The sequence below is a fragment of the Vombatus ursinus genome, unplaced genomic scaffold (genome assembly GCF_900497805.2).
Source record: "Vombatus ursinus unplaced genomic scaffold, bare-nosed wombat genome assembly UNPS02009205.1, whole genome shotgun sequence".
NCBI lineage: Eukaryota > Metazoa > Chordata > Mammalia > Diprotodontia > Vombatidae > Vombatus > Vombatus ursinus.
This window is the reverse complement of record NW_020948983.1, coordinates 57,637,637-57,660,684: the sequence shown is the minus strand read 5'-3', so window position 1 is coordinate 57,660,684 and position 23,048 is coordinate 57,637,637. Positions and strand designations below refer to the sequence as shown.

Here is a 23,048-nt window from a genome sequence, read left to right as displayed (position 1 = left end):
TCTTATTATTATTATTATTAATATGGTAAATTGTGTTTATAGTTCTCCTAATACTGACCTAGCCCTGCATTCTTGGCATAAATCCAGCCTGGTCATAGTGGGTGATCTTTTTGATATATTGTTACAGTCTCCTTGTTAGTATTTTATTTTTTGCATCAATATTCACTAGGGAAATTGGTCTAAAATATTCTTTCTCTGTTTTGACTCTTTGGCTTAGGTACCAAGACTATATTTGTGTCATCGGAGATATTTGGTAGGACTCTTTCTTTATGATTTTTTTTTTCAATTTACATAGTATGGGAATTAGTTGTTCTCTAAATGTTTTGTAGATTTCATCTGTAAATCCATCTAGTACTAAGGTTTTTCTTTGGCAGTTCATTTATGACTTGTTCAATTTCTTTTCTTTAAGATAGGATTATTTAAGTATTCTATTTCCTGTTTTATCTGGGCAATTTATAATTTTGTAAATATTCATCCATTTTATTTAGATTGTCAATTTTATTGGCATAAAGTTGGGCAAAATAGCTCCTAATAATTGTTTTCATTTCTTCATTTGGTTGTGAATTTTTGATACTGGTGATTTGGTTTTCTTTCTTTAAAAAAATTAAATTAGCTAATGGCTTACCTTTTTTTTAGGTTCCCAGTTTTATTTGCTCATTTTTTTAAACTTTCAATTTTATTAATATCGACTTTGATTTTCAGGATTTCTACTCTGGTGTTTAATTGGGGGGGGGGATTATTTGTTGTTTTTCTAGTTTTTTAGTTGCATGCCCAATTTGTTGATTGACTCTTTTGTAATTTTATTGATGCAAACATTTAGAGTTAGAAATTTCTCCCTAAGTGTTATTTTGGTTGTATCCCACAAAGTTTGGTATTTTTTCTCATTGTCATTATCTCTAATGAAATGATTATTTCTATAATTTGTTTTTTTTATTCATGCATTGTTTAGGATTAAATTGTTTAGTTTCCAATTAATTTTTAATCTTTAATCTTATAGGTTTCAATGGCATATTATCAATTGTAATTTTTAATTCATTATGATCAGTAAAAGATGCAGCTAATATTTCTGTTTTTATGTATTTGTTTATAAGGTTTTAATGCCCATACATAGTTAATTTTTATAAAAATTCCACACATATTTGAGAAATAGATATGCTCCTTTTTGTTCTTATTCAATATTCTCCAGAGGTCTACACATCTAACTTTTCTAAAATTCTATTCAGGTCTTTAACTTCTTTCTTGTTAACTTTTGGGTTAGATTTATATAGGTCTGAGAAGAGTAAATTAAGGTCCCCCAATATTATACTTTTACAACCTATTTCTTTCTATAACTCATTTAATCTCCTCCTTTAAGGATTTAAATGCTATGCCATTTGGTGCATATATGTGCAATATAGATACTAACTCATTGTCTATGATATATTTTAGCAAAATGTAGTTTCCTTGTTTATTTCTTTTAATTAGAATTATTTTTGCTTCTGCTTTGTCTGAGATCATGATTGCTAACCTTCCCTTTTTCACTTCAGTTGAAACAATAGATTCTTCTCCAGCCCCTTATTTAAACTCTGTATGTATCTTTCTGTTTTGAGTGCTTCTCGTAAACAACAAATTGTTGGATTCTGGTTTCTAATCCATTTTGCTATCCTCTTTTGTGAGTTCATTTCATTCACATTCACAGTTACGATTGCTGTGTATCCTTCATCCTATTATTGTATGTCTTTCCTTCTCATTTTACCTACTCCCTCTTTAAGAGTCTGTTTTGCTTCTGATTTATACCTTCATAAATACGATCTCCCTCATATTCCACCCTTCTTTCCCTTCTATTTCCCTGTCATGTATTTCCACGTCCAACTGTGTGTGTATGTATATTCTTCCCTCTTTAACCAGTTCAGATAAGAGTGAGGTTTAAATGTTGCTTATTCCTTCCCACTGCCCTCACCTTGTTGCGAGATCCAAATGTGCATCACATTTATGCAAGATAATTTCCCCCATTCTTCTTCTCTCTTCTCCTAGTGTATTCCTCTTTGTCACCCTTTCCATTCTTTATATGAGATCATCAAAACAACAAAATCATTCCCAGTTCCTCTGTCTAATTAGACTGACTCTCTGATCCTCAATAATAAGAGTTCTGAGAGGCTACATGTATTATCTTCTCATGTAAGAATATAAATAGTTTAATCTTGTTTAGACTTGTTTATGACTACTCACTCTTGCTTACTTTTTTTATGCTTCTCTTGATTCCTATATTTATATATCAAATTTTCTACTTATCTGTGGTCTTTTCATTCAGAATGTTTGGAAGTCCTCTAATTTGTTAAAATTCCATTTCCCTCCAGAGTATTATACTGTTTTATCTGGGTAGATTGTTCTTGGTTTTAAGCTTGGATCCTTTGCCTTCTGGAATATCACATTACAAACTCTCTGGTTCTTTACGCTAGTGGCTGCTAGATCTTGTGTGATCCTGACTGTGGCTCCTGTGTACTTGAATTGTTTCTGACTGCTTATAGTATTTTTTCCATTGCCTAGTATTTCTAGATTTTACATATAATATTCCTAAGTATTTTCATTTTGGGATTTCTTTCAGGAGAATCCTGTGGAATTCTTTCAATTTCTATTTTGCTCATTGATTCTAAGAGATCTGGGCATATTTCTTTTATGATTTCTTGAAATATAATGTCTAGGTTCTTTTTTCTTTTGTTGTTCATCACCTTCAGGTAGTGCAATGATTTTTAATTTATCTCTCCTTGATCTGTTTTCGGGTCAGATATTTTTTAAAATGAGATATTTCACATTTTCTTCTATTTTTCAGTCTTTTGACTTTGTTTTATTATTTCTTGCTATCTCATGGAGTCATTAGCTCCCATTTAGCCAATTCTAGTTTTAAAGAAGTTATTTTCTTCAGTAAGGTTTCATACCTCATTTTTTTAAGCTGCTAATTCTCTCCATATTTCCCTTCCCTAGTTCTTGCTTCTTTTCCCAATTTTTACCCTGTACCACTTTCATTTGTTTTTTTAAAATCATTTTTAGTTCTTTTAATTTTTTAACTCTTGCATTGCCTCTTCTAGGAATTCTTATTCAACTTGTATCCAAACTGAATTTTTATTTGAGGCTTTGCTTATAGATGTTTTGGAGTCATTCTCTTCTTCTGGGTTTTTTGTCTTTAGCTTTCCCATCATCATAATAGCTCTTTATGGAGGATTTTTTTTTTGTTTGCTCGTTCTTCCAGCTTATTTCTTGACTTTGGACTTTATGTTAGCTCTGGGGCCCTGCACGCTTCTGGGGTGGGGGATGAGGGGTGCCTGATATTAGTTTTTGTCCTCTTACATGCTTCTGCAGCTGGGGCCCTGCAAGCTTTCATTGCTTTTAAAGTAGTGTGATCTGGGAGGAGATCTATTCACTGCTCTCTTGGGATGGGTTCTACAAGTTCCTGATCCAGATATGGTTATGTCAGTTTGTCCTTGGTTGGGAATTTCAGTAGACTGATATTGGACTCAGCCACTGTTAGCCCACTGGGAGGCTATGCAGCTTCAGAGTAGAAGAACTGCAAGCTCCCCTTTGATCTGGGATGTTACATTCTTTCCTGGGATCAGAGTCACACAGCTCCCATGTACTTCCAGAGCTTGTTCACAACTAGGGCCAATGGCCTACTCAATCTACTCTTGACCTCTTCTCTCTGCCACAGATCTGTGACCTGGGATTGGGTAGTAGGTGATAGAACTTCCAGATGGCACCTGTTGCTGTGACCTGAGGTTTTTCAGGAATTTCCTGGGATTTCCTTCTGCCTCAATGCTTCCTGCTCTGGTTCAGTCCCTTTCAGTCCTTGGGCATTGAAATGCTCAGCACTACAGAGACTGCTGGCTACAGCTTGTCTCCAGTGTCCACAGACCTCTCCATCTGTCTCTCTCTAAGCTGCCATGGCCTGGAAAAAACGACTCATTGTGACTTTTTCTTGGTTCTCCTGATCAGAATTTGTCTATTTTCTAGATCTTTGTCAAGGAGATATATGTTGGGCAAGCTAGGTACCAATGCTTCCTCTCACTCTCCCATCTTGACCACATTTTCCTCATTTTCAATGCAAGAAAAAAAAGTTGTTCAGATACAAACTTATGGTTTCACATACTGTTGAATTTTTTAACCATGTGAACACCAGCACTGTTGTCTCAAGAAACAAGAAAGTATGGAAACCAGAAGCCTTTGATATTGAACATATATATGCACGTATTGTCTCCCCTGTTAGAACGTAGACTTCTTAAAAGCAGGGATTATTATTGTTATTATTATTATCAGTTGTTGTATCTTTAGTGTCTAGTACAATTCCTGGCACACAGTAGCTGTAGTGATTGCTAAATGATTGTTGATTAATTAAAGATATCTATAGTTGATATTTAAAATATATGAATTTGAAATAATATTTTAAAACATCTATAACATGACACAGGAAATCGGAGTAAAGAAGAAACAGAATTAAGCAGCAGGGATTTTTGTATGCGTTTCCTGCCTATGTTATTGCTTTTGTCATAATTAGTACTGCTATCGCTATTATTCTCTTACTGTGGAATAGTGCAGCAGTCTCTCGGCATTTCCCTTTAAATACTTCTGGGGTCATAAGTGAAATTAAGTTTGGTTCTCATTTACCTCATACCAGCAGTTTGGTTGGTTTGCAGCTGCAGAACTGCTGGGGCCCTTTTTATTTAATTTGGCATCCCTTCCTAAGCAGTGCTAAGACCTAGTTCAATGACTCCACTGGGCTTCACTATAATTCCAAGACTGGATTGGTAAAGTTTGCTGTAGAGATGCCCAGGTAGATCTGTAAAGGGGAGGAAAGGGCTCACAATAAAGGCATTCTTACCCAAGTTAATGCCTTGACTATTAACTCCTTAATTACCCCAATCCATATTAACTTAATTTTTTTTAAAAAATCCCAACATGGACCTGATATAGTGGCATGACTGACATTGGTGGTAAGGAACAATGATAGGGAATATTAGATAATGTTCAAATTTGGTGCGAGTGGGGAAGAAAAGGTTGAGATTTTTTTTTCTTTTCTCTTCATTCTTTTTTGAAAGATACTTGGCCAAGATCTTGTGTCAGATCATCAGACCCACAAAATGCCAATTAAATTCACATTCATTTTGTGAATTCTACTTTTACATCCAAAGTAGGAAACAGCTAAAATTATTTTACTCTTCAGTTTTTCAAGTGTTCTGATGATCATCTTCTATACAGGAATGAGGTATTTTAGTCAAGCAGAAAGACAGAATTCACTTGTGACTATTGGACAGTGGAAGATAGCAATGAGGTTAGGTTCAAAAATCTCTGGCTTTGCGGCAGCTAGGTGGTACAGCGGATAGAGCTCTGGCCTTGGAGTCAGAAGGACCTGAGTTCAAATCTGACCTCAGACACTTGATGCTTACTAGCTGTGTGACCCTGGGCAAGTCATTTAACCCCAATTGCCTCACCAAAAAAAAAAAAAAAAAGAATCTCTGGCTTTGATGATTTTTTTTTGGCTAGGCAATGGGGTGAAGGGACTTGCCCAGGGTCACACAGCTAAGAAATGTCAAGTGTCTGAGGCCAGATTTGAACTCAGGTCCTCCTGACTCCAGGGCTGGTGCCCTATCCACTATGCCACCTAGCTGCCCCTTGATGATTTTTCCAAATAGAATGTTTTATATATTTGTTTTCTCTGGCTATCTAATCCATTTTTAGGAATAGTTTAAGTGTGACCTGGTAGAATTTATGATTCTTGTGTGTCCCTCAAATAGAGTTCCTAGTGTTCTGCCAGAGTAACTTTCTTCGAGAAAGATGATGATGTTCTCTTTTAAAAGTTGTATCCTCGGGCGGGGGGCGGGGGGGTGGAAAGACTGTAGAGATATAGAACTGAAAGGGACCTTAAGAGATCATGTAGTGTAACTCTTTCATTTTACAAATGAGGACACTGAAGTCCAGAGAGGTTAAGGGATCTGCCCAGGATCATACAGGTAGGGAGTAGCAGAGCTGGGATTTGAGTCCAGGCTGTTTGACACAGATCCATCTCACTTTCTTCTACTACACAGGGATTGATGTCTCTGGACACACAGAAAGCATCTATATCGAGTGTGGTGGAATGGTATAGTGTATACACTCTAGCCCTCTCACAATGGACTCTCTTTATAATGGAGAGCTGACCTTGGAGTCAGGAGGCTAGCTAGGTGTGAGCTAAGGCAGATCAGTCAGTCAAGCAAGAAAGTAAGCAATCAACAAATATTTCAGGGCTACCTAGCACCAGGGACTGCTCTAGGTATTGGAGATTCAGAGATAAAAATGTCCCTGTCCTTAAGATGTTTGCATTCTGTTTGGGCAAACAGCATGTATTTATTTGTGTGTTGGGTAGGCAGCTAGGTGGGCAGTGGATAGAGCCCTGGATGTGAAGTTAGGAAGTCCTGAGTTCAGATGTGCCTCCATCACTTACTGGCAGTTTGACCCTGGGCAGATCATTTAACCTCTTTCTGCCTCAGTTTCCTCAACTATAAAATGAGAATAATAATAGCACCTACTTATAACTTACTAGCGTTGTTATGAGTATCAAATGAGATAATATTTTGTAAAGTGCTTAGCACAGTGCATGGCAGATAATAGGTGCTTAATAAGTGGCTTTTTTTCTATCTTCCTCATTTCCTAAGCTTGGGCTTCTTTAAAAGATGCATAATGTCCAGGATTAGGCAGGTGACCGTTGAGTTGTCCTTTATTTATAATATTGATAGATTGTATTCAATTCTGGGAGATGCTGCTTTATAAACTGGACAATGCCCAAACAAGAGCCACTAGGATAGGGAAGTCCATGCCATATTAAGATCGTTGAAGAAATTTGGGAGATTTTGACCTGAAGAAAATGTACAGGGGCATAATCTGTATCTTCAAATATAGGAGAGATTTCTTGTGGAAGAGATGTTAGACTTTTTTTCGCTTGGTCCTAAACAGAACTAGGAACAATGGACAGAGGCTACACAGAGGCAAATTTAGGTTTGATATAAGAGATTCTTGTTCACACGTGGGTTAGACTACACGACCTTTGAGGTCTTCCAACTCTGAGATTCTGCGATTCTGTGATCATAGTCCTTTAGAACTCTAAAATCCTATGATTTGATGCATAATTTTATTATATCAAGTTATCAGAGTAGTTTAAAATATTTATATTTGCTTTTTTAACCTGTAGTTAGTCATAACCATGATTTATGTGGTGCCAAGTCTTTGAAGGATCAAAACCCTTAATTATAAAGATGATCCTATGGGGGGAAATGTAATATGCTTTACAACAGTTTCCAGGGATACACTGGGGTAAAACACAAGAATTGTCTGTACAGAGTAGGTCTGCTGCAGGTACACGGTAATCCCATTATTTAAGCCGACTTGATGCAGCTCACCTCATTATTAAGGTTTTTAAAAGCATTATTTTAAGTTACCAATAAACAAAGGTTGTGAACAATGTGAATGATGTGAGTTGCTCCCATGTATATGGTGCTGGGCTGAAGAGACATGGGCAAGGAACTCATTTCCAGGCCATGCAGTTCTTCCTCTAGTTTTTCTAGGGTCCCCCAGTCATTCTCATCTCGTTTCCCTCCTGACTTTTATTTCTATTTTTTAGCCAGAAATGCTGGTCATTGAGGAAGCATTGAACATTCATCATTTAATCCCTTCCTTTAAACCTATCCTTCAGTACCTGGTCAAAACTGCCACTCTCACAAGTGGTTTATGTTCTGATGTCTGTCACCTAATCTTCCACTCACTATGATCACCCTGCTTTCTCTTGCTCTTTAGCTAGCTATACTCTTTCCTTCAACCTCACTGGCTCATCTTGCAATTTAATCTAGCTTCTCTTCAATAATTCTATTTCTCTTTTGCTCATTGTTGATTCCTTAAACATATATTTGCCTATCAAATAATTTTCTCTTAGTGTGTAGACATTAATGCATCTAAACTCAGTTTATATTATAATTACTCCAAGTCAAATTACACAGGATTACATTCAAATCTTCATATGTTTTGGGAAGGATGATTTTTGTTATGACTTACAATAGATAATCCTCTGACTGGAAGGTTTAGAATCTAAGTGACTTGCCATTTTATAACCCATAGAACAATTTCTCTTGTTAGAATGTGGACTACTGGTCTATACACCTGTCTTTAAGTGTTTTGTTCTGCTTTGTTTTGGTTTTTTTGGCTAGGCAATGGAGTTAAGTGACTTGCCCAGGGTCACACAGCTAGTAAGTGTCAAGTATCTGAGGCTGGATTTGAACTCAGGTCCTCCTGACTCCAGGGCTGGTGCTCTATCCACTCAACCACCCAAGTGCCTCTCCCTAAGTGTTTTGATCTATATGTTATTTCAACAATCATGGAAAACCACCAAAGTATCATCATGTTACCTATAGACATTCAATAGAGTTGATAGAGATGGTGATATAATTTTCCTCCTTTGTATTAAATTCTAGGCTCTTGGCTTAAACTTGTGGATAATAAAATGGCAAATTCAAGACTGTAGAGAGATGGGTCAAGTGGTTAGGATAGTATCAGTGATAGTCCCATGACCAGAAGGCTCCCATCTTGCAAACTCTTGAAAGAAAAACTCGCTGATTTTCATTTTCATAGCTTGGAAAATGTTACCTCTAAATTGCCACCAGAAAAAAATGATTAAAGAGATTTTAAGCTACTTTTGCTTAATAATTGCTAAATAATCCTACTGACAGATGCACGACTATTTTTACTTGATGAAGCCTACTTGCCTACTGTAAGAATTCCTGCAAGACGAGATAGTAAGAGATACCCCATTTAAAATAACTCTAGACAGTATGAAATACCTCGAGTACACCTACCAAAACAAACCTAGGAACTATATAAACAAAGATATAAAAAAAACTTTTTATACAAATAAAATCAGTTTTAAATAATTGGAGAAATATTAAAATGGAGAAATAAAATTGGAGAAATATTAATCATGAGTAGACAGGGCTAAGATAATAAAAATTACAATTTTACCTAAACCAATTTATATATTCATTACCATCCCAATTAAATTACCAAAAATTATTTTACTGAATTAGAAAAAATAATAAAATTCATTTGGAAGAACAAGAAGTCAAGAATATTAAAGGAAATAATGAAAAAATGTAAAGGAAGAAGGTTTAGCAGTACCAGATCTTAAACTATGTTATGTGGCAGTAATTACTAAAACTATCTGGTACTGGCTAAGAAATAGAAAAGTAGATCAATGGAACAGAGGAGATATATAATTTACAGTAGCAAATAAATATAGTAACCTTGTATTTGACACATGTAAAGACTTAAGTTTTTGGGATAAGAATTCATTATTTGGTAGAAAAAAATTGTTGGGAAAATTGGAAAGTAGTATGGCATAAATTGAGCATAGACCAATATCTTATGTCATTTCAAAGATAAGGTCAAAATGGATACAGGACCTAGATATAAAGAGAGATATTACAAGAAAATTTGAAGAACATGGAACATATTGCTTATCAGACTTATGTATGGGCAAACATTTACAAATGAACAAAATATAGAGAGCAGAATAAGGTATAAAACGGATATTTTCAATTATATTAAATTTAAAAATTTTGCAAATAAAACAAATATAGCCAAGATCAGAAGGAAAGCAGAAAATTGGGGGGAGGGGGAAGTTTTATAGACAGTTACTCAGATAAAGGTCTCGTATCTCAAATACATAAAGAACTTTGTAAAACATATAAGAATATGAGCCATTCCCCGTTTGATAAATGGTCAATCAACAGGCAGTTTTCCAATGAAGAAATCAAAACAATTTATACTCATATAAAAATACTCTAAATCATTATTAATTAGAGAAATATAAATTTAGATAATCATCTTATACCTATCATACTGGTTAAAATGATCAAAGGGGAAAGTAACAAATGTTGGTCGAGATGTGAAAAAATTGGGACACTAATTCACTGTTGGGACTATGAACTGATCCAGCTATTTTGGAGAACAATCTGGAATTATGCCCAAAGAGTTATTAAACTGCCTATACCCTTTCACCTAGCAATACCACTACTAGGTTTATTTCTAAAGATGACCATGGAAAAAGGAAAAGAACTCTTATGTTCTAAAATATTTATAGAAACTCTCTTTGTGGTAACAAAGAACTGGAAATTGCAGAGATGCTCATCAATTGGGCAATGGCTAAACAAGTTGTGTGATGTGAGTGTAATGTAATACTACTGTGCTATAAGAAATGATGAGCTCTTTGATTTTAGAAAAACATGGGTAGACTTGCATAAAATAATGAAGAATGAAATGAGCAGAACCAAGAGAACATTGTATATAGTAACAGCAATATTTTTTAATAACAACTTTGAGTGACTAAATCACTTTGACTATTTTAAATACCCAAATTTACTACAAAGGACATATGAAGGAAGATGCTATCTGCTTCCAGAGAAAGAACTGATACATATAAGTATATGTAGAATGATTTTATGTGCACGCGTGCACACACACACACACACACACACACACACATTTGTGTCCAATGGTAGCCATATCTGGGTGGTGGGGGTGGGAAGAGAGGGAAGAAAATAACAAAAAGAAATTTACATGATAAATTTATCATAAAAATTTATTAATAAAAGGAATAGCAAGTTGTACATAATAGATTTGCAGTTTCAGGCGCAGTGATCTTTTTATTAGTCTACTATGTTGTAGAAACGCTTGTTTCATTTCATAAATTAAAAACAAATAAAATTAAAAAAAAATAATTCCCAGGTACACAAAAAGACAATGTAGTACAATAGAAAGAATGGTGGCTTTAGAGACAGGAAGACTTAGGTTCAAGTCTTGCCTTTGACATATACTAACTATGACTTGCTTAGGGTCACATATCTAGTATGTGTCAAAGAGAGAATTTGCACCTAGATATTTCTGATTCAGTGCTACAAATAACTCTCTAAGGCTATGAATTATAGAACAAATACCAAACTCCATCAGTAAAGGGCATCACCGCACTGGGTTTTCAATATACCAATGAAATCACAGGTCTGTTTCCTTCCTTTGAAAAGAGTTCTAGAAATAACATTGTACAAGGATTGTGAAAAGGAATAGCAAAAATATTCATACAATATTCTTTTTCAGAAAGTAGACATAGCTTTATAATGAAAGGGTGTGGAAAGAATGTTTGCCACCAGTTCTATAAGAGAACCCAAGAATAAAGTTAATCCAGGACAGCATCTAGGCAGCACAGAGAAGGTACCTCATTTCTGGTGCTTCCCATGAAATCGACCACCACCTCTAACATTACTTTTACATTTCTTTTTGAGTTGGGTTTTTTTTTTTTTTTTTTGCATAGTGGTCAGATTCAATGGCTTCCATCTAGTGGTAACTCTCTACCTATCCAACCTCATTTCTTGATATTTCCAGTCTTACCATCTTCACTAGTCCAATCGTTATTCTGTTCCACATGCCTCTTGCGTATATCTATCTTTATGTCTTTTGCTTGTGTTTTACTAGTAATAATGTCTGTGAAGCACTTTAAATTATGGGAAGCATTTTAAGAATTACATGATTTATTTGATCCTCTCTTAGTATCTACTATAGTATTGTGCACACAACAGGCGAGTAATAAATGCTAATTATGTAAATAAATTTCATTGAATATTACAGTTCAGAGTGGAAAGTATCTTAGTTATCATTTTGTCTAACCCCTTCATTTTGAAGACTCAGCAACAGTGATGATTGAGAGGTTGGAAAACAAGTCCTATGAAGGGAAGTTAAATATTTGAGGATTTCAGCTAAATGATTTAATAGTGCCGTTTCTTCAAGAACTTTTGCCTAAGGGATAACGACTGGTTATTGAAGATATCTACTGAAGCCAAAACAAATGAAAATGGCTAAGTGTGAGAATGAATGAATGAATTAGTAATTGAAGAAGTTTACAGTCAAGTTTAATTCTTAAACCGTATATAAAAACATCAAACTAAGTTATACTGATACATTAATATCAAAAACCAACATCATGTTGTCAAAGGACATTTTCCTAATGGGTCTGTGGCTGATTGGGCAAGAGAGTGGGCATCACAGATCTTTAATGGAATTCAGAGTTGAGGTGATAGGAAAGCAGCTACTGTGACTATTCATAGAAAAGTGAGCCAAGAATCATGAATCCTCTTACTCTATTAAGGAATAATCCTGGTCAAGTAATTTTGTTTCCTTCTTTTGAAATACTGAAAAGTATTACAAGTAAAAAGTAGTCCATTATTTGGTGGAGGATTTGTTTTCTTTTAATAATAAGTGGGGTTTAGAAAGTCACATTTTAGCCAGCACTGTAAACAGAACTGTAAACTTGCTAAGCTTCCTGTCTCACTTCATGACTCAGGAACCACAAAGGCTGAGAATATGACTCCAGTATGGCTGTCCTTTTTGCCATCACGAAGTTGATGGAAAGGGAATGTGAAAATGGAGCAGAACACACAAAGAGCTTGGCACCATGTGCTCAGAAGATTCACATCAAGGAGATTTTGGAAGATAGATGAACTAATGCAGAGCCAAGGGAGCAGAACAAGAAGAATAGTTTACCCAAGGACTCATCACCTCAATAACATTTCCCGGAAAGGTGGAGGCACTTTGTGAAGCTGTAGAACAGATATTTTATTTTCCCCTCTGATCTGTGCCCTTTGTACAGTGCCCAAGGCTCCTAACAAGTCAGGGCGTGGCTTGGGCTTCCTTCGCTCTTCCAACTGCTGAACCTCTTGATGATAGTCATCTTCTCCTCTAAGAAATGATATCATCACAAGGAGCACCTCCTGCTGGGCCGCTGACACCAATTCAGAAACCCCCAACCTCTGGAACTTAGTAGGCTACTGCTAAGTAACTACGGAACTGCTAAGTCCTTTTCTCAGGATCACCATTCAGTGACCGAGGCTCAGGGAAAGGAGCCACAAAACAGAAGACATAGCCAGGGACTTGAGGTCCAGTCTCAGGTTTTCTTAGGTTAAGCATAAAGTCTCACTGCCACAGACTTGTAGTCACCACGGCCACTAAGGATGGAGAGGTATGAGATGTCCTTTTCTCTCTCCCTTTGCTGGAAGTCCAAGGGAAAACTGTCAGAGTCCCAAATCTATATACTTAAAGGTGAAAAGATGAAGAAGTGAAACCTTTTTTCTGTCCTTTTATATTCTATGTAAGAGGGTAGCTTTTGGGGTTCAATAATAAACCATCTTCAACCACAGCCAAAACACAAGGTGAGAAACTACAGTGGAGGCATGGCCCTCCGATCACTGTCACTGCTACTGCTGGACTACATGTCTACTAGAAGGGTCCAACGCCCCTGGGAAGTGCTTCCATTCCACCCCTACTGCACTGCTCCCTAAGTCATGCCACTTTTGCTTCCTCCCTTCCTTGAGGGAGTGTGGCTGTCCATTTATTTCAGTTTCCTTACCAAGTGAATCTGATCAACCTTATAGCCAGTCAAGTGGACTGCAAGAAATAAATTAAGGCTTATGGGAGAGTGGGTTTTAGAGCTGGCAGGGATCTCAGAAATGATCTAGTCCACTTTATAGATGAAGAAACTGAACCTTGGAAAGAATAAATTCCTCAACATCACATAAACAATAAGCCGCAAAGTCTAACACCAAATCCAGAACTCTTTCTACCATTCCATGGCATGTCTTCCACCCCTTTCCAACCCCCACTTCAGGACTTTAGTCAGTGTGGGGACCACTCTTGCTGTCCAAAAATAGATGCTGTGCATTTTAGAGATAGTCATTATACCCAAGATGTCAGCTTGTTTTTATTTTCCATTGTAATCTAGAATCATGTAGTTTCAATGCCAGAAAAGCATATAAAAGGTATAAATCCAGGATTAACAAATCATCTAGGCATTTTCAGATGAGGAAACGGAGGCACGGAGAAATGAAGTATAGTTCAAGGTCATATTAGTTAGTAGAAGAACTGGGATCAGAGTTCAGAAGTAAAGGTCAACCACTTGTTCCTAAGAGGTACCCATTCAGACAGTTGGGTTTTTTCCAACTTATGAAATAATATCTTTCTTTCCTTCCTTCCTTCTTTCCTTCTTTTTATCTTTTTTTCTCTTTTATTTCTTTCATTTTTCTTTCTCCCTTTCTTCTCCTTCCCTCTTTCCTTCCTTTCCTTTCTATTTATTTTTCTTTCTCTTTCTTTTTTGCATGTATAGGCTTTATCTATCTATAAAAGGTGCAGTGAATGGAGACCTGGCTTTAGAGGCAGGAAGACCTGGGATCAAGTTCTGCCTCTGACACATACTGGCTGCATAACCCTGGGAAAGTTACTTAACTTTTCAGTGCTCTAGGCCAGAAGTGTCAAACTCAAATAGAAACATGGCCATTAACTGTACATAAAGATCCCTATGGACCACATTTCTGTTGTTGTTACTGCTGTTGTTCAGTTGTTTAAGTCATGTTCAACTCTTCAAGACCCCATTTGGGATTTTTCTTGGTAATGATACTAGAATGATTTGCCATTTCTTTCTCCAGCTCATTTTACAGATGAGGAAACTGAGGCAAATATGGTTAAGCGACTTGCCCAGTGGGGTCACACAGCTAGTAAGTGTCTGAGGTCAGATTTGAACTCAGGTCTTCCTGGCCTTGGGCCTATTAATCTATCCACTATGCCACCTAGCTGCTCCACATTATCTGTGTTCCATTGTTTGTTTATTTATTTAGTTAAATATTTCTCAATTACATTTTAATCTGCTTCCCACTCAGGACTGTTGCTGCCAATAGCTAGCCATAGGCTCCCTCTGCTCTAGGCAGCTCTCAGGTGCTGGCCTGTTTGGGTAGAGGAATTTTGCTCACCTGGGATCTCCCTATGCGAATGAAATCACAAGCTCAGTCCTTATCCCTATGCCATTCCTCCTGCTTATGAAGGCTATTTAAAGTTATAACTTCAATGCTGAGACCAGAGGACAAATCTGGTCTCAGACTCTTACAACTGTGTGATGCTGGGCAAGTCATTTCACCCTGTTTACCTGAGTTTCCTCATCTATAAAATGATCCAGAGAAGGAAATGGCAGAACACTCTAGTATCTTTGCCAAGAAAACTCCCAAAGGGGTCATGATGGATCAGACACAACACACAAACACACACACACACACACCCGCACTCAAGGAAAGCAGAAAAAGAAAAAGAACTAATCAGCTTACAAATATTTCGAAAAGTCTTACCATGTGTGAGATATGATTTGATGTTGTAGGGTATGGGAAGTAGCTTTAAAGTAAGTCCTTGACCTCAAGGATTTTATAGTCTATTTGGGGGAAGAAAAGTTCAACAGAAAGAGAAAGAGACTTGAAGATCATCCAGTCCAAGGATAGAGCACCTGCCCTGGATTCAGGAGGACCTGAGTTCAAATCCAGCCTCAGACACATAACACTTACTAGCTGCGTGACCCTGGGCAAGTCACTTAACCCCATTGCCTAACAAAAATAAATAAATAAATAAATAAAAGACTGAACAACAACAACAGAAAAAAGATCCAGCTCCTCCTGATCATGCAGTGACGTAACCAAACCAGGAGTGTCACCAGAAAGTATATGATTAATTGTCGTATAAGTGGTCTGGACTGGGATGGCCAGCCCTCGGGAGCATGGGACTGCTTACCACCCTCCAAGTTACACCACAGAAACTCTGTTCCTCTGAAGATGAAATCTGATTAACAAGTCCTTGAGAAAAGAAACCAAGACATAGATTGTAGCAGTGCTATCAAGTTTAATAGCATGAGCACCCTAGGATGGGCTGTAAGGGCTTCGAGTTCAGAGAAGGGAAAAAAATAACGAGGGGCCTTCTTTGTCTGGAAGGTCTTTGAGTCAGGAGCTGAGCCAGGCACATGAAATTTAAGCACAGAGAAAAATCAAGAATTAAACTGATCTGGAGAACCTTGGAAACTCTTCACCAGTAGGGAGCCTGCTTTAATCCTTCCTTGTGGAGCAGAGTGGCTTTTTCATTGTGTCCAAGTCAATTTCTTTTTACATGTGGCCTCAAAAAAGTAATATATTATTACTGATTATATTGTACTGGGTGTGGTATTTAAAGAAAAAAACAACAAATTGTTCTCTGAGAGAGATCACGAGATGAGCTAGTTTCTTACAGGCAATAGGAGGAGAGAATTTTTTAAAAGGCTACTGTGCATGCCATTTCAATCCTTGGGTAATGACTGCCTGTCATAAATAGGATGGCATTTCAGAATGTCCTTAAAGCTATTTCCTTTTGTTCACCTAATTTAATTTACCACATACATGCTCCTAGAAAAGGGGGTTCCGAGTTGCTGACTCCGCATTTCCTGAAAAAATCAACACTTCTCCTTTAAACATGTCTCAAAGAAATTCCAGCTGGTAGTCTGCGGCTGGCTCCCCCAAATTCTACCTCTGTCAAAATTCTGCCATGGCAGGTGTGAGAAAGAATAGATGACGAACTTCGGTGAATACCACATCTGTTTTTTGAAAAGGGGAACAGAAGCAGCACAGAAGGAAGTAAAAGAGATAATTGCTGGCTTGAACTCCAATACATTTTACTTGTGGGCAAGGGGCCAGCTTACACCAGGCAGAATATGCAGGCCTATCTTATTGGAATTCAGGGGTGGGCCTCCATTCTTGTCCGGAGACAGCTGTAAACCAGCCGCCCGTAGCATCGCAATCAGGCACTGAGTTTTGTCAAGGAATGCTGATATGTACAGAAGCAGCTTTGCCTGCTTCAACTGCACCCCTGCCTAGCAAAATGACAGTCAATCTCTGATTCCAGATGACAAGAACTGGATAAAAACTTAAAACAAATGGTGACCTTTCAAAAGATTAATTTGTTTACCAACAAAAATGTTCCCTCTTTGTCATCTGAGATGGGGGTGACCTTCACATTCCCATATCTGGGCTGAAAGGATGCTGACTATAGTCATCTGTTAACTCCGTTCTCAGCAATTATTCCCTTTTTTATTTTTAGTGACAAGAAGGCTTTATTAATTCACTGTTCTTCTTGTTATGGTTTATAAATGCAACAAGCTCATTCTGAATTACTGCAGTGTAACATCAATTTGTTTAAATCTAATTCTGCTACCGTTGCCAAATTATGTTGTGACTGTAATTGTGGCCATATGCATGGGCTTAAAACACAATCATGTTTTGAAACGCCCCCATTCCTCCCCCACCCCCTCTCCTCACTGCCCCCACTCTCTTACTTCTGGTGCCTCTTCTAATCATTTGAAATTAACACAATTGCCTGCTTTATGTGACTTGATCATTTCGAAAATGAATGTGCTGTCCCTGATGGAGTGAGAGATTAGTAGACACCCCCCAAAGTGAACCAGTAAAGAATGAAGCCATGATTTGTGGGGTGTAGTTGCCACCCAACTAAGTTAGTGAAAAACACAGCACAACATATGACTCATAAAAACTAGAAATCATAATAGTATTAAATTCAACCTCATGAATAAGTAAAAGATTCTAAGTTTACATTGCATTATATATTTATTTATTTGGAAAGTGGGACCAAAGGACTGGCATAATTCTACAGCAACTCATATCTTGCCAAAAAGAAAAATGCTTTTATGATTCTTTTCTAGGTCATAACAGTTATAATCAGAGTTATTTGTGCTGCAATTCAAAACAATGTTTTGTTTCTGCTGTTTTGCTATGCATTCATAATCTTTCTTTTAAAATTCATGTCAACAGATACATGTTACAAGTCTTTTAAGGAACCTTTCTACTTCTGGTGATAAATCGAAGTCAAATTTTCTGCAGAGCTTTATAACCCATCTTATATAACATCTAACTGGAGCTACACTTTGGTGGGAAAAAATGAAAAGTATCAGTTTTCCTTGTCCTCATACCAGCTAGGATACTTCATCCAACACCTAGGCAAAATCACATGTCTTGGAGTGGTTGTTACTTATTTATTTAAAATGATAAGATTGGCTTGAGATCCTGCACAATCCCACTTGGTCTGAGACAACATTACTTTTCACTTTGCCATTTGTCTACTAATTATATATTTGTGTGAGTTCACAGATTACAAATTCTGAAGGCAACTGTTTGAATATGGGTGTCATTCATTATCTCTTCATTTGCACAAAAATAACTGATAATATTAAAAGTCACATCAGATTATCCTCCACAGGAACTCAATAAGTTCCCAAATGTATTTTGGGGTACTAGATAGAACTGTGCACAAACTAGGTGTTTACTAATTTTCTCTGTCAGAAATATCCAAGAAAAGATTAAGCTTTGTCAGCCCTGTGAGTTTCACCTGGAGTGGCTGAGCACATAGCCTTCTACAGCCAGATGAGATTTCACCTCTGAACATTTTAGAGTGATTCTAAAAAGCCATTAGCTATGATGCTGTTTTTTTTCCTAATTAACTATGTATCACAGTGCTAGACAAATTGCCTCTTAGTTTGGGCAACTGCTTTCAAAAAGCATTTTTATACATGGTAACTCACAACTGTATCATTCACAGATGCCGTTTATGTTGTTTAAAACCAAATAACTGAAAATTTCTCTTTCAGCACAGAGCTTTCTGTACAATTCATCTGTTAATTGAAACACAACATGGAAACTATCTTTTTTTTTTAAAAATTAATACTACTGAATGACTGAGTCAATATAAAACCATAGAATCAACCATTTGGAATGAAATTATTCCTCAGCTTACTAATAAACTGGTTAATTCAGTCAAATAATCCAGTGGGCAGTCATGTACACATAATCTGAAGGTACTCTCAGGTGAATTTCATGGGTCAGAGTCTATGGAAAATGAGAAGAACCTTATATTATAGCAAATGGGTGCTTGATACCTCCAGGTCAGCGTGTTTACGTATTCTGTTAGTTATTATACATCAGCAGTAGTGCCAACTCTCCAGAGTTATTTGTAACTGAAACTTTTAAACATTCTCCAAATACTACATGTGTAATATCTGAGGTATCTATTTACTTTGGAAACTGTAATGAAGAACGTATCTGACTAAGACTCTGGCTTACAATTCTGGATGCAAAATCATTTCCCAAACTCCCCTACTGCCTCGTCATCTAGAATCATAAAACCAAAGCAAAATGTTTTTAGGGGCACTGGTCTTAAAATTTCATTACTCAACTGGATGAAGTTTGAATGTGATATTGTGGCTGTCTTGGGTCAGTAGCAAATTCTTTGCACCCAGCTAATGAAGTTGTACTAACAACAAAGGCAGGTGGACAGATGGGCACAAGGACATAGTAGGAGAGGAGATGAGGGGAAAAGAAGGGAGAGAGAGAGAGAAGACAGTGGGGAGGAGAAATAATAGTTTATAATGGTTTTAGGTTCAGGAGCAGCAGATAAGACATTCACATTTAACTGAGTGATATTTCCATAAACTTATAAATTCTCTGTCTAGTTTGACTTATAAAGGTTAGATTTCTGTGACTGGCTGAGCAGAAAAAAATGCATTTATTCAAAATGCCAGTTTAAAATAATTCACGATAGATTTTAAAGTTACATGACAGAAAAGATTTAAAAGCCCCCAAATTGCAAATTCACAAGAATAATCTAAGAGGTGGTTTTGCTGGTAGGAGATTTTCTGGTTGTACAGTGTTAAAAAAAAATATTACCACTTTCTAGTTAGAAGAAAAAAAAGGAATCAGAGTTATTTCATTAATATATACAGCTGAGTACTTGATAGAAATTGGAGAAAATTTAGAGATATTACATATGGCTCAATCATTTCTTTTTATAACCATGCCAATTGGCTTATTTAGAAAGGTTGTGGAAATTAAGTCATTTAATGGTTATTCCAGATCCCAATAATAATAGGACATTTTCTGTATGACTCTGTGTGCATCAACTTCATTGGCATCTCTTTATTTTTGTCCCCAAAAGTACGGTAATAGGTGAAGAAACAACTCAGAGGGCAAATCATTTCTAAGTAATATATCATCACTGGCAAAGCCTGGAAAGAATCTAAGATCCTTGAATGCTTCTCTCTAAATAAATTCTTTTGCTTATATTCCTGTTCTAATATGGTAGATGTTAAATTAATAACACCTAGTTAAAACATAAAAGATTAGTTCTTCACATCTACCTGTAATAAGATTTTAGAATTTGTGCATAACATAAATGTTTACACTATTATATCTCATTTTATGCAATTATTTTTACTTTATTTTTCTAGACTCAAACCCATCACTGAAATAACATAATACTTAAGATTTTCTATTACTTCTCATAGTTGTTAAATTGTATCTTCCTCCTTCTGGTATTATAGTATCCATCTAAAAATAACTGTTATTTAGAAATGCCAGTAAACAAAATATATAAAACTAAATTATCTGCAAATAAAATTTTCAATTTTAAATTTTTGCTCAACCAATTTTAACAAACAAAATAAAACTATCTCAGTAATTATGGGGATGAGGAATTAAAAAAAAAGGACCAAAACCTTATTTGAAAAGAAGGCATATTACTTTTTCCATTACCAGTAATTTACTTTTTTAATTTTAAAAGAAAAATAATAGGAGGTCATTAAAACAACTCATTACTTACACGTCCTGGTTTTCTCTTATTAATAAATGGCAAACTGATTCCATAGGTCTGATTTACAGCAGCTCTGTGGTAGGCATGTTCAGGATCATGCATGATTTTAAAATGCAGCCCCATCTTTAGCTGAAACAAAGAAACAATGAAACTTTCATGTCATAATTCCATTTTCAAATTATATTTTCTGCAAGAATTATGATGCTCACCAATACTAAGCATCCTCAAAGTAATGTAAAGTCCTTTTAAAATAGTCATTTTTAATGTTATCCTTAAAGGAAATAGGGTTTTAGCTTGATCCTTTATTTAAGCTCCTTATTAGTACGCTTTCTTTACTCACAGAAAAGAAATCCCATTTTTCCAAACCTTCCTTTATGTTTCTTTCTGTATATACATAAGGCTCTCACACATCATTTTTATTATCAAGAATAATGTGAGAAACCATTGAGCAGGAGGAGGGGACAAGAAATCCCAGTCTGGATTTATTTTAAGCTTTCCAGGTCAAGGAGTTTGCCATTGAAGCCTATACTACAGATAGACAGGTAGAGGGCTCTCTTGGTCTGTTAATGCAGTCACTTTCCTCTTGGGACAATTATAGGTAAAACCTAGTTTGGACTTAGAAAATTCATTCTAATGGATTCTGCTGTCCTTTTAGAATCTCTGACTGAAGTCAAATGACCAAAGATACTCATAATAGATACTTTTGTTTTTGAAGGAGAAATTCTTCTCTGTCATTCAAAACTATTCAAGATGGTAACTTTTAGAAAGCATGAAAATAAAGGAAAGCTTTGTTGCATAGTAGTAAAAGCTCTGTACTGAGGGATAAGATACTTGGATTTTAATTCAAGCTTTGCCACTGGACAAGTATGCAACAGTGAGCAAGCCACACCCCCTCTCAGGATCACATCTGTAAAATGTGGTCATTGGACTGGGTGGTTTCTAAGGTCCTTTCCAGCTCTGAAGTTCCAGATTCTAGGTTAAATTGAACAGAACGCCTGACATCTGAGTTGCTACTACTGTCTTCAGAAGACATAGTATCGGTTTTAACCACCAAATCAACTATTCAAAATTTTGAAACCTGGATAGGGATGGGAGATGACGGGGAAAGAAATCCTAACAACTGATGATTGCTTTTGGCTATGTGGTTGATCTGAGTTGATTATTGAAGGGGACTAAAAAAAAAAAGGCAACTCCCAGATAATTTCATGATCCAGTTACTTCTATGAGAAATAAATGACCTACATCTACAGGCAAAGTAAAGGGAAAGGGTGGTCAATTATCTGAAGAACTCATGCTGTATAGACAAGCAATCTAAACATTGGCTTCCAACCCTCTTCCTCTTTGTCTTTTTTTTTTCAATAGTAATTTGTTTTTGTCAGATTTCCAGATAATTGTCTCAAGTTTCCATTTTACTCTGCTTTTGTAGCAACCTAGGATCGAAGATGAACAACATCCCGTTTCCTTTGCTTGAGGCACATACACCAATTGGCACATACACCAGTGCCACACAATTCTAATGCCTTTGCTTCTTTGTGTTAAGCCAGACACATAGCATTATGTCATGGTATTTTCACGGAAGTTGAGTGCCTTTTTATTGAAATTAATAAGTCAGCATAATTTTTTCCTTCTTAATTACACTTTTAAAATAATTTCCACACTATCAAGGATTGGGAAATTGCTAATATATATTATATTGACTGGATGTGGTTACTGTAATTAGGATGCTCTTAAAATGTGGGTTCTGGATACAATTGATGGTAATGGCTTCATCTATCATGTCTAAGCTTTGTTAGAAACTTTTTAATTCCAGGATCATTGGCTCAATGGGCTGTGTCAGTTTCCTTAGCTTTGCCATGCTCCATCGGCTTAGTGTGGCTACAGAAACTGTCATAGCAAGGAAATGATCAAATACATAATCATTATCAAAACTGGAATTAAACACAGTTGTTTTCTGCCCCCATTTTACAGCTGCACAGCATTGGCCACTGCTGTTCTTCAAATGAAAATCAATGTACAACAAGAAAACTAAACAGAAATGAAATGCTATAATGCCAGGTAGTTTACTGTGAGTTTTTAAGGCAATCCTTTTGAAAATTAATACCCAAACATTCACTCTCTTTTGGCACCAAAACTTATATGCAGGAAAAGAATGCCTTATTCTTTTGACACTTCATTTTAATTGCTCTGAAGGAAAATATCAAATTAAAAGTTAAAGAGAATCTTAAATTTTTTTTAAAAAAAGATGAATGTAGCAGACAATTTGATTGAAATTCACTAAAAAAGGATTTGAACCCTAAATTTCCTCCTCACATACGAGAAATACTATAAGCTTACACTGAATTAGTAGGCTCCAAAATAAGCCTTTGTGATAACAGCAATTATAGATAAAAAGAAACCATTAATTGTTCCATTAAGTAAAGACATACTTTGGAAAAGTATCTTTAAAAAAAATAAACAGTAAGATAAATCCTAGGAATCATTTTGGGGGAGGAGTGTAGAAGTCTCAGATTGATCAACAAAAA

At 36.2% G+C, this 23,048-nt stretch overlaps 1 protein-coding gene across 1 annotated transcript in view; it reads right to left on the bottom strand.

Annotated features, from left to right (window-relative positions):
- The window catches only part of IQCH (IQ motif containing H), a 257,567-nt gene that overhangs the window by 190,655 nt on the left and 43,864 nt on the right, over positions 1–23,048 (bottom strand). Inside the window, exon 4 of the mRNA XM_027851991.1 lies at positions 20,536–20,655. Within this exon, the coding sequence (XP_027707792.1) occupies positions 20,536–20,655 (120 nt within the window). The remainder of the gene's footprint in view (positions 1–20,535; positions 20,656–23,048) is intronic.